A 13386-nucleotide genomic window follows, 5' to 3' on the forward strand; every position below is an offset into this window, starting at 1 on the left:
GATTAAGCGTGTAGGTTATTTCAGTTATAACATTCCCAACTATTTTTCATGTTAAAATGAAAAAAAAAACTGCCATAAAGTAAAAGGAAACTGGGGTAAATTGCAGTAAAAACCCCCTGTCTGCACAACCTTCTCCCAGCTTTCCTGTTTACTTTGTAACACTCCATCCGCCTGGAAGAGAGCACAAAACACCCACTCAACTTTCTGCTTTAAGGAAGGGGGGGGGGGTGCAGTCTAAACCCACCCGTGACCCCACCCTGCAGCTACACGGATGGATTCACTAATACACGTAAATGCCGAGAAAACCTAGAGGCCTCATATAACAGCCTGCGACTAAAAACTAACACCCAGAAACGGGAAATAACAATAATACATAACGATGGCAACCCGGGATTCTAGTAAATTATGACTTTTGTTGAAATAACAATAACCCGTAACCAATAACCAATAATACAGTATAGGCTAATGAGACTCAATAAACGAGTTTTAGAGGATTAGTCGTCTGTAATTTGCTACAAAATCCATGTTGCATTACCGCAAATAGCCAACTGCGTAAATTCAGAACCCAAACCAGATTTTACCCCTGTACGCTCGGTATATGAACTCTATACATATATAGAATTATAAACGTGTTTCCCCTCATACATATTTTTATACTAAGAAAAGAATATATATATATATATATATATATATATATATAATATAATTATATCTATATAAGCTCATATGTACAAGTCCGTATGTCCTTCGAACGCACTCACATACACTTATTCATACACATTTATACCCGACCCCCCCAATATGTAGCTTAGAAAGCAAAAGTGTTCTTTTTCTGTTGGTGGCAAAAATAGTAGATCAGTCTATGAGACATTGCTCCCTGGAAAAAACTAAATTGTCAATGTTATTGTCAGGCTACTGATAGTGTCAAATAAATATTCTTTACAGGTTTTTTCAAGTTCTAATGTCAATATATTTGAAGACCAGACATTGAGGGACATACAGTGAAAGGTCCCGTTTACAGGTTCCTACAGGTTACAGAGGGGTTGCAAATTCAGCCCAGCACTCCTTGTGTTGCTCTAATGCTTAATCTTAATATCTCAGTATTTGGGTTTTTTATTTTCTATTTTTAAAATAACGTATCATAACGTATAGATATTGTAGCAAATATGACAACAGTTAAAGAACAGCGAATTCCGCAATGATTTCCACAGCTTTTAACGTCTATAGGATATAGATGTGTAAAACTTACTTTTTGTGGATCCTCTGGTCTTCTGCAGTAAACCCTCACAGTCTGATATTCTCTCTAGAAGCTCATCTGCTAAAATACTCGCAGCGTCCCTCACCAGCCTGTTAAACTGTCACTTAACATTCCGGAGAATGTGAATTATATTGTACATTGTCAACTCCCTAAAACCATAAACCGAACTTTATGGACCTCACGTGACTTTTGAGAGCCAGTGAGGGGGTATCTGTCTGAGGTCTGGCCGATTTTTACGATCTAACTTCTAGATAAAAACGAACCCATTTGACATGTAAATGTCATACCTACTTCGGATGGACTTTGCTTCTACTAAAAATGGGCGAACAGGACTGTGCCTAGAGGCTTCTAGAAGGGCCCACAGAACGCATACATTGGGTAAGTCCACAATCTCACCTTTTGCTAAAAAAAAATCATAATTTCCTGTAGTGTTGGTAGAGTATGACCGTTTGGGTTTGACTGTTGCTGACTTCAGAAAAAAGTAATGGACTTAGTACATACTTACGATATGTTTACACACCTCAGGATTCCAGGCAATACAATATAGAAACTATTTTAGTTTTTTATTTTGGTTATAAAACTCTTTTTTTAAATTTATAAAAACAATAAAATGAAAAAACAAAATTAAAAGGCTGCTGGAAGGATATTTTTGAAGCTGTAAATGTACACATACAGACACATGAATGGACACGATAAACTTTTTTATACAGCAGAAACTTTTTATTTATTCTACAAACAAATACAAAAAAATGGATTTTATATCCCCAGCCAGCCAAACACGACAGGTACCTTTACATAACATGTGACACACTCCCCCAACACATATCACCTATATGTCTAAACATACAGGGCGACAGTAAACACAGCGGACATATTCCGCTTAAGAGTCTAAAAAGAGTCAATTAAAAGAACAATAATAAAATATATACACAGTGAAACTTTTAAAAAAGAGAACAAAACAACGGCTAAAACTACAAGACTTCACACTGATAAAAAAGGAGCCTTTTTAGTGCATTCATAGCCTATCTGGGCTGATACAGAAAATTCCAACCTGTAAACATAAAATGTATTTTTTTCATTAATTATAAATAAGTTATACCATATAAGAGCTTTAATAAACATGCGATGTTCTCCAAAAGCAGCATCATGTCACGGTCACAAACATTTAGGACAACACCGGAAAATGAGAGCATTGAGTTTAACTAGAAATGAGACAGGGGTGCAGTCCATTGGAGGACTCCCCTTTAATTTGTCCTTAATACCGACATGCCAAGAATTCCCCCAGTAGTTGACCTGGGAACAGTCCAGAAAATGGGCTGCTGTCCCCTCAGGGCTGAAAGGCATTGCCTGTGGTGGCCAGACTCATACTTTTCAATTTATTATCCTTTTTCCATTTCATCCTCCTGTTCTGGAACCAGATCTTGATCTGACGCTCAGACAGGCACAGGGCATGGGCTATCTCAATCCTCCTTCTCCTGGTCAGGTACCTATTGAAATGAAACTCCTTCTCCAGCTCCAGGGTCTGATAACGGGTGTAAGCTGTTCTCGCCCGCTTTCCATCAGGACCTGTCATGTCTGGATCATGAGGACAACGTTTCGGGTTATTAGACAATCATTCCACACAGCCTTTCAGTTCTTAATCCCCATCCCACTCACACCTGTACTAGCGATCTAGAAAACTACATAGCTTCTGTAGCAAACAATAGCAATGCACCTTTACACATACTGAGTGTACCTGTACTTTTAGACTTGCGTTTTAGATTTTACTCCCCATTCTGCGTAAATGTGCTTTTATGGGAGCATTCGCCATTATATTATTTTATTGTGTTTAATATAACACAATGCACTGTATTACTGCGTTATATTATAATTTACAATGTAACGATTTAAAGTACACGATACATAGCTTGCTACTCCCATAATACCTCATTATACTAAAGTATTTGTTGTTGAAATAAATGCATTTATTTTAGGATTCTAGAAAGCTGCATATATCGCCGGGGCTAGCATTTCCCAGCACATCGTAACTCTCTTTGTACAAGAATATTCAGTTTATTTCTTGCATATATTTGCATTGAGCAGAAATCCTATCTCACCTTTCCTGATTCACCCGTATCTTGACCAATAAGAAATACAAACGGTTGTTTTCGTTTTAGCCCCTGCCAAAGGAAAGTAAAAAAAAGCAGCGGTACCGTGACTAATGTGCAGCTTCCTCATCCAGGGGAATATCTGTGGAGTCTGACCCTCTGCTCTGGCTCCTCCAGGGGGGCTGCTTTGTGACTGAGCCCGGCTGACACTGGTGCTGGTTCTCGGGGTGGCGTCTTCTGTTTCTGAGGATGCACTGGTCTCCTCTACCTCTGTGAAATGGGTGTTTGAGGTGGCTGAGTCTGACGATGGAGGCTCGCTCTTTCCCCCGTGGCTCTGGGACTCTGGGGAGGAAATAGGGCAGCTGGAGGCTGCTCTGAACCTGCTCTCCTGAGCTGGAAACCCTTCTGAGCTATCCCCATAGTGGCTGCTGGAAGCGGATCCCCGGCTGACGCTGAGGTCCATGCCATTGTAGTTGTAACCATAAGAAGTAGGCTGCATGCTGCCTGGTTCCCTGTAAGATCCGTTCACATTGCTGCTGCCAGTTCCATAATTTAACACATGGTAGTCGGGGCCATTAGAATAGCGCCCTGAGAACGAGTTCACAAAGTAGGAACTCATTTGGGTGATTTTGGAGGCTTGATTTGTGGATCACCCTGTGTCTCACGATTTATGATGTATTAATGAATTATAGCAATGCACTGTACTTCGTTTTGCTATGTATGCGGCCAAATATGGGGGTGTGGGTGCGTTTGGAAATCACGTGCTTTTGTTGACCAGTCGTAAATTCTCACTGATGACCTCAAGAGGTAATTCATGCTCTATGGTTACAAATAATGACGATCTGAGAATCGTTAGGCCCAAGTCAATGTGCAGCTCCCAAAAAATCACTGGGAAAAAGCTCTCTGCATGTTGGCAAACCGCGCCACCTACCGGAGATACTGGGAACTTGCACTTAGTACACACCCAAAAATTTAGATATATAGGCTCATTCGGTCCATATATTTAAGGCTTCCTAAAATAAGTATGCGTTTGTTTAATAGCAACTAATTAAGAGACAAAACGTTACATTATTTCGGGTGCAAAATAATAAATATAATTGACTTAACCCAATGATAAAAAAGTCGATTTCTAGAAACCCAATCCTCTTCTATATAAAAACAAACGCATCCTAGTTGGAAAACAACGCCTTGAGTTAAAATAGACAACTAATTGATTAATAGTATATATTTCTAGGGCATCTAATCTTCGAGAGAAGAGACGTATATGCATTTAGTTCATAATGTTAAGGAGTAGATAATGCAATAAGTGAACAATAGGCATGTGAAGTAAAGGCGACTTGTATTGGTTATGGTTCGCGTGTGTATGATTGGGTTTAATAAGAAAACTACCTGGCCTTTCGAGAGTTGGTGATCATGACATTGGGACACTTTATAATGCTTCGTATTTAATTACAATAATGAATCCTCATGAAAAAAAAAAATATAGATTTAACCTTAAACCTTTCCTTGCATCCACGCAGTCCTCACACGGTCATTTATTTATTATCGTTAAAACTGTTTTTAAATTCGATTTTTATGATAAGCAGACAACAGACAGTAATTAAATGACAGTGATTTTCTAGCGGAGATTTAATAAGTAATGTGATCTGCACCTATAAATGATTTATAATACTACCGCAAAATAATAGTGAATAAATGCAGGATAAAAACCCCTCAAAAACACATAAAAGCATTTATTATTTCCCAGTCCCACATATACAGACAAAATAGGTTTAATTTCAGCAAAACATTTAATGAAATATCTCAAACAAGCTGCATCCTTAACATCATAGAATTGGATTAGTGAGATGTGCAGATGCTGAGCTGGTAAAATGAATGTGTATTTTTTCTATTTATGATACCTCTTATTTTTAATGTTGGGAATGTACAGGAAGACAGCCAATGTTTTAATGATAACGGATGTTTGGTCAGTCTGGATTCCCAGGGGCCATGTGCTAAAAAATACAGACACCAAACTATCTGTGCTTCCAGTATAACAGTGCAGTAGTAACAATGTATGGATGCCAGTATGCATGAGATATTGTTCAGTTCAATTGAATATTATTATCCAACATAATACATTAATAAAATAATTTCATAGCATATTAGACCATTACTCATAAAAACTACAAGTAAAAATCACAAACCAACGACATAAAAATAATAAAATATAGCATTTCACGATTTGAATCTAGGCAGCAAATTTCTTCTACTTTCAGTAGATATGAAAGAAAAAAAGAACAGACAGAACACTCAATATGCCAACCGTGCATAAGACACTCCTAAACAAGGCGACTCGAGAAAGTATGCATATATTACACACACGCACATTATATGTATATATATATATATATATATATATATATATATATATATATGTATATATATATAATGTAAATGTCACTGTTGCGGACTGCCGTCATTCATAGGTAGTAGATAAGACAGAAGATCTGTGTTACTAGTTTCTTTCTTTACCAGTCTTTTGTGCTGCAATAATTTATTCAAGATACAGGGATTGTGGAACAGGGTGTAGCTGTCACTCGGCGGCTTTTTCTTCCTCCCCTGCACTCTGCACTGAGGAGTTGAGAAGTTTACTCTCCTTTTTCCACTTCATCCTCCTGTTTTGGAACCAGATCTTGATTTGACGCTCAGTCAGACACAGGGAGTGCGCTATTTCTATTCTGCGCCGTCGGGTCAGGTAGCGGTTAAAATGAAATTCTTTCTCCAGTTCCAGGGTCTGGTATCTGGTGTAGGTCTGTCTGCCTCTCCTCCCACTGGGCCCGAACACTGAACCTGCACACAGAAAGACGTTAGAAAAATTCACTCACCTTCCATTCCTTTGCAAAACAATATTTGCTGCTATTTACTAACAACACAATAATTATGAACAGTGTGTTCAGTATATGCGTAAATGCGGAATGGCTGAGTGGAATGGCAGCTGCAAAAGTTCGATGTGGATTTTTTTTCTACACACCTAAATCTATCTATCTGTCTTTAATGCAGGTTACGTACACATATTTTATTATAGAACTTTACTATAAATATTTGCCACTACTATACATGTTTTTCATGAGTAACAGAGAAAGAATAAGGGCCAAATATAATATTAATACTTGAATTTATACATGTGGGTTCACACACACACACATATATATATATATATCTATATATAGATATATATATCTATAGATATATATATATATATCTATATATATATATCTATATATAGATATATATAGATATATATATAAACTGTAAACTTTCTACATAGGTGTTTACATAGGTATAGAAGTTTGCTTCCTGGCTTCCATCTCCTGTATATCCAGCTTGTGTTCCTCGGTTTCACTAGCAGGTTATAACAGTAGGTTTCAGCATTTAAGCCATAATGAAATGTATTGATCGTTACAGGTCCTGCGCTGTAATGGATTCAACACTTTATATCCTGACTAATGGGCGCCAGAGAAACTGAATCTGTGAATGTGGGGACCCTCACTTTGTTACTAAGGGAATATTGCACTTAAACCGGCAATAAGTCACTCTCCTAAGCTATCTTTGGGGAGTGATTCATTATAGTATACTTGCATTACACTTGTAAAGCAATTCATACATACATTCCTAATGTATATCTGATGTACAGTTACAGTTATTTAGATAATAAAAAGGAGGCATGATAAACATGACTGCATGTGGAGAACAAGAAGGGAAACTGGAAGGCAAAGTGTGCAGAATGGTAAAGAAAAGTGTAAGAAACGAATGTGGTATAGCTCTTGTCTACAAGGAGGGAGAGGTCTGTGGAAGTTTAGTAAATAAAAAAAGGACATTTAGGGGGACATGATGTTTGTATGGGTGTCAGACCAGGTTGTGAAAGAGGGAAGGAGGGAGAAACTGAGAAAAAAGTATTAAAGAAAGTGAGAGAAAGGAAGGCTCGCTAAGCTTCATGGCACCTTATCAAACAGAAATGCACATTTGGCTAGAGCTATGTGATTTATGGCTGTCTTGGCTTTGCTGCAGAAGAGGAAGGCATGTGGGTAATAAACTTAAAAGAAACTTACTGTTACACGAGTTCATCCTTTGCATCCAGGGGTAAACCGGCGTGGAGCACTTAGCGTCGTCTTGGTCGTCATACAGCATCTTGCTGTGCGCACAGTCCGGCTTGCGCTGCTCCTGGTTATACTGGGACTGATCATCTATAGAGGACAGGGCGCAGGAAGGCTCCTTGTCCCTATAGAATCCAGCTGCGCCATAGTCACAAGCTGCTGTCCGGCTGTATGCCCCATTAGCCTGCTGGTAATATGGAGAGGAAGCATAGCCCTTGTCCTGGACTCCAGTGGCCCCGTAGCCTGCAGGATAGTGTCTTAAAGGATCCGCATAGCCTGAAGAATATAGCGGTATCTGACCCAGGAAGGGTTCCTGCCCACCAGGCAGAGTTACCGGGAAAGTGGAGTTGACAAAATAGGAACTCATTGGGAGGAGGCAGCGGCGCTTCCTGGCTTTATGATTTGTTGTGTTTTATAGTCCAAGTGGTTTAGCTATTAGTAGTTTATCGGAGATTGGGTTTTAGCTGAAGGGGGATGGCCGGGTGCCAGTGAGGGACAGAAGGAAATTGCAGCATATGATCACATACTGACCAATAGCGAGAGCCCGAGATTGCGAAATAGCACCCCAGAGGGGCTTCCATTCCACCAGGGACCCTCTGAACAAACCAGCAGCATCTCCAAAGAAACACAACACAAGCCACTATATAACAGATCACCTTATATATATAAATATCTGCTTCCGTAATAATATAAAAATATATAATAAAAACTTTATCGGTGTAAAATAAATCAAATCACTCACAGCAATAGGACAAAGCAAGGCAAAGTACACTACAAGTTACACCTTTATGGCTACAAAGGGCTAAAAGGAAAGTTTGATACCCGGATAATACCGAAAAGTGTGCACCCTGTCTGAGATATTAAACAAAATAGTTCTGTCCAGTCCAGCCATATATCGCACCGGGGTCCTGCATTTAGACCCTATAGAAATTGCTCTGTCTCAGGAACACATACACTGAGAATTCGTTTTGAAAGACTGCTGATGAATCTATACCTGGCTCTTAAGAGCTGAATAATGCATTTATCGATTTGCCTTTTTTTCCTGAGGTTTTAACGAGAAGTGGATCAGGGTTGTTCTCCTGCATCTGTATTCCTTCCAAATCGGATTAGGGAGTTTATTTTTGACAAGGAAACCGAATATAAATGTATGTATGTAAATGCAGCATTGGGAAGTGATTTTTTTATGCATAACTCACGTATTTTCCCCAAAATGAGTCAAAGTACACGTGGTGGTTTGCTGTGTGATTTACGAATTAAGAAAGGGTGGGGGTTATGGGGTTTAGTCTTAAATCTACGAGGTCTCCTTAGATCTGACTTAAAGCCCGGTATTATAATTCCATTAATTTCCCTGATGGAATCGCTGTATATTCAATGAGTTGATGTCGTATTTATGGATTGTTTATTTGCAATAACTAGGAATGTTGTAGTGTAAAATGATATTACCGTACAATTCTTCACTTAATGATAAAAACCGCTTGTGATAAAATCAGCAAATGTTTGTCTTTTCAGGGGGGCGAATTTTGGTGACTGAACCACAGATGTTTGGAAATATTTTTTCACAATATGTATCTGGGAAACTAAAATTTAAAAAAGAGCAACTACGTGGATGTATAGTTGGTCTACAACTACAGAGAAAAAGAGGACTAAAATCCGATTTCACTAAACCGGATGGGTGATCGGATAAAACTCAGCGAACCCCGATACCTTCTGAATCTGCACTAAAATCCGGTGAATGAATGGATTCCGGCTGAACCATCACAGAGGTGTCCGGCAGCCATGTATGCGAATTATTTATCAAGTAACACTTTGTGATATATATATATATATATATATATATATATATATATATATATATATATATATATTTATAAATATTATACATTACCTGAACCCTTTAGAACCAAGCAAATTACTGATTCCTATTAATTTATACTGTTTATAATTATACATTGTACATATACAGTATCTAATATATGTATATATGTTATTTTCTTAATATATTACTAAATATGACATGCATGTTTTCACTTTGTCTTACAATATATATATACATGTTATTTTTTAATATATTACTAAATATGACATGCATGTTTTCGCGTTGACTGTCTTACGCTATATATATATATATATATATATATATATATATATATATATATATATATATATAAAATCTATTCGTTATTGTATTAGTAAAATAATTAAATATTGCATGTATATCTTACTATAAACTTTTCACGAGTTCTTTATTTGTTTTTCGGTTATTTTTGTGGGAAGTGTACAATACAAGTAATCAATGTTCCGTAAATAAAATTGTTTATCATTTTTTTTCGTGTAAAACATGGATAATTCGCTCAACAATCCTTGTTTGAAAAATATCAAAGCATTTTTCTGCTCCAGTGAACGGATATAAAAGCATTTCCTGATAGTTCTCCCTGTAACAACCAAACAAACACAGACAGTCCAGGTCCCTGTTGGAATCTTTGGATCTAAATGAAGTGCGCTCTCAGCATGAATCCTCACTTCAGGACCTTATTGCTGTCATAAAACCTACTTCTGAATGCTTTGTAATTTTACAACACAGGACAGTCAGAAAAAAACAGGCCTAGGACTGAAGCGTATGGTCTTAATTATTGGTTTAACAGATCTTCAAGGCAGTATTCTAGTTTACTTTGACTTTAATTTACAAATTAAGGTGATCGTGTTATTGCTTGAGAGATGGTCAAAATATCATTATATATATATAAATATATATATATATATATATATATATATACGACACACATTCTATATATAGATATATATACTCGACACACATTACATATATTATATATATATATATACACACACACCAAGGTACAAGCTACCAACCAATTTAAAGTTATTTAATTACTGCAGCTGCCTAGATCAATACCCTACAATCAAAACTCAAGACATAACTACATTTATGTTTATATAATTTACATATATATATACTTTGTATATATAGTGTATATATTTCGTTTTAACGACTCGCCGTGTATAGTTTTTTGCAACACAGTTTTGTAATATCACAATCAGGATAACCAAAAGCCGCTGTTCACTTTAAGGTGTTTGACTAATTATTTTTTTTACCTTACATTACTTATGAATTATAAAATATTCCGCAAATATCCCTCAAAAATATAAGTATAAAATACAATCAGTATCTATTATATTTCACATTACAAAAAAAATGACATACTCGGCAGAAATTCTGTTCTTTCAAAAGGTATATTTATTTTTTTCCCGGTAGAAAAAAATAAAAAAAAGCATTAAAAAGAAATGTTATTTCGATGTAATTGTTATTATTTGATGCCTGGTGTCTTCCAGCAAACGTGAGGTAATAGCAAGTTCCTGACAGCAGATGGCGGCAGATTACATAATTTGATCATAGACACCAAAGTGGTTTAAACAGAAACCTTTTAGCATGCTTTACTACAGAGGAGAGTAAATAAGGCAGGAGTCTAATGCTGTTCATTTAGAATGATGATGCACACATTGCAACAAAAACTAAGTGTCAAACTATAATTCTAATCGGCAAATAATAGCGACATATATCCCAACGCATCTACAAGTGATTTTATTAACATATTTCTATTTCATTAGAATTAAACTATTTCTAATATGCAGAGCTCTGACAATTTCAATTAATAGAAATACGACTTGAAGGATTAATACTGAAATCATACATGTTATAAAAGGGCTATATATATATATATATATATATATATATATATATATATATGCGCATACATGTTATATACTGGCACATATATGCATTAAATGTGTGAGTGTATGTATTATATTATAATTATGAGTCACAGTTATTTTGTTAGGTTGTATGGTGTAATTAGAAGTTGTGTAAATTAGCAATGTATGTGGCAGGTTTGAGCTGTTCTGGATTCTGAGACCATCGCGTGTGGTATACTGCGCCATTCGCAGATATGATAACAGAACACAATAACCTACCCAATGCATTCACATTCTGAAATAAAACTACAGAAAACGAATTTACCTGTGGAAAGAGAAACGGATCCCAGTTTCGACTGCCTGAAAAATCTGCCCCTGAATGATGTGAAGTACAAATCTGTCTTCCCTTTTATCTCCTCCCACTGCCTATGTGTCTCTAATATTCCTTGGATGTATGGATCTATACATGTACATTTCCAAATATCTTTGTCTGACCATCTATCTAGTTATCTATCTATCCATCTATCGACGTATTACCCATCGATCCATCACACCCGAGCTGTATGTATATAAAAATTATAATCACGTTCTAAGAATTCTGTTCACGTCCTACACAGTTTATAAGCGTTCATCACGAATAATATATCTATCTATCTATCTATCTATCTATCTATCTATCTATCTATCTATCTATCTATCTATATATATATATTTCCAAATGTTTGCCAGTTTCAGAATTTAATGTCACATATAACCAGTAATAGAAATATAATGTTATTACATGTCTATGTAACTCTATCTGTAATATTTACCTAGAAGGAAATACAAATGTCGCAAATCAGGAGAACCACAACTATAGAACATGCTCCATCATCTATACAGTGATCACACACACATATAGCCGTCATACTGCATTAGCACAGATAACGCCATGGAGCAGTGGTTAGTGTGTGTGCCAGGCATGGGGCATTAAGATGAGGATAAGGGAATGTTTCTGTACCTTTGCAGGGTAGGTGCTGGTTATTTGTAGCTGACACATTGTCCCAGGCTGAGATCCGAGGTTCCCTCTGTCTTCTGATTGCTTTTAGATTTCTGTCATTTGTCTCAAAAATAGAGCAAGTTCCCAGCTTGAGAAATGCTGCTCTCAGCCTGCAGCTCCTCAGCTCCTCCACTCCTGCCCTCCATCTTCTTCCAGACTCCATGAATGCTCTCCTTCCGCTCTCACTACTCCCTTAAACCCGCAGACAGGACACAGACAGGAGCCCTGAAGGAGATACTGATCCTACCCAAGGTGCGGTGGCCGAAAGACTGGTGCAATATAACCACATGGGAAATGATAAAAGTTCATGTTCACGGCTACAAGTCCACATGACCGGCCCTGGCCAATCCCAGGACCCAGCCACTCATAAACTTCTAGCACAAAGTTGTAAATTTTCATAAAACAACAAGGAATTTATTGCATTTCTTCATGAGTGCTTTAAGAGCAGCCTTTCCTCAGCCGCCATCTTTTTTTCTCTAAAACGAAAAGGAAGATCTTGCAGATCTTGGGCTCTGATGATTAAACAGCAACCAGACGAATTTGGCTTCATCGTGTTTGTGAATAGGAAGGCTTGTCAGGTAGATACCTGCGTGTTCTTCTGTGATCACATCCCTCCAGCAGTGGGGTCCACGCATTATCTTCACAGCCCACATGTTTCTATCAGACAGAACCCAGACACCCAGCCGGGCGTGGGCTTATTCCGCCTTATATATCGATATATATGTTATTTACTCACCAAACCTGGGCACAGCGAATAACATGCAACGCATGTGCTGCTGATGCGCGTGTGCTGCCATGCTTGTTGGCGTGTGCATGCACATGTATGTGTTCTGTATCATGTGCTGGAGTGTCTGCATGGGAATAATTTATCGAATATGTACGTCAGCATCGTTATGTGTCCATCTTTTATAGAGTAATACATGGGGAAAAAAAGTAATTCTCACATCTCTGCACTCAACGGCAGCCCCCTTCGCGTGTGTATAGAGAATGCGCGATATACATCGAATTTACTAAACTCCGGCGGCCTTTCAGAGGTCGATCAGCTAAATGTGTAGGCCCTAATTTTAGGTGGTCCAGGTTTTGGCTTTTAATCTTATAACGAAGTTAAGAAAAAAAGAAAAAAGAAACAAAGAAAAACAAGGAAAGATAGAATGAAAG

General features: G+C 37.4%; 2 protein-coding genes and 1 long non-coding RNA gene across 3 annotated transcripts in view; all 3 read right to left on the reverse strand.

Annotated features, from left to right (window-relative positions):
• The window catches only part of LOC128471247 (uncharacterized), a 30982-nt gene extending 18126 nt beyond the window's left edge, over positions 1–12856 (reverse strand). Inside the window, exon 1 of the long non-coding RNA XR_008346100.1 lies at positions 12190–12856. This is a non-coding gene — a long non-coding RNA (uncharacterized LOC128471247). The remainder of the gene's footprint in view (positions 1–12189) is intronic.
• HOXB5 (homeobox B5) lies at positions 1957–4787 on the reverse strand. Its single transcript, XM_053453121.1, has 2 exons — positions 3451–4787; positions 1957–2833 (listed from the first exon to the last, which is right to left on the reverse strand). Exons 1-2 carry the CDS (start codon positions 3962–3964, stop codon positions 2586–2588), a joined length of 762 nt encoding a protein of 253 aa, XP_053309096.1. The 5' UTR covers positions 3965–4787; the 3' UTR covers positions 1957–2585.
• On the reverse strand, positions 4951–8141 carry HOXB6 (homeobox B6). Its single transcript, XM_053453126.1, has 2 exons — positions 7437–8141; positions 4951–6177 (listed from the first exon to the last, which is right to left on the reverse strand). The coding sequence occupies exons 1-2, from the start codon at positions 7846–7848 to the stop codon at positions 5921–5923; spliced, it is 669 nt and encodes a 222-aa protein (XP_053309101.1). The 5' UTR covers positions 7849–8141; the 3' UTR covers positions 4951–5920.
• Positions 12857–13386: the final 530 nt, after the last annotated feature.

This window comes from Spea bombifrons, chromosome 13 (genome assembly GCF_027358695.1).
Source record: "Spea bombifrons isolate aSpeBom1 chromosome 13, aSpeBom1.2.pri, whole genome shotgun sequence".
Lineage (NCBI taxonomy): Eukaryota > Metazoa > Chordata > Amphibia > Anura > Pelobatidae > Spea > Spea bombifrons.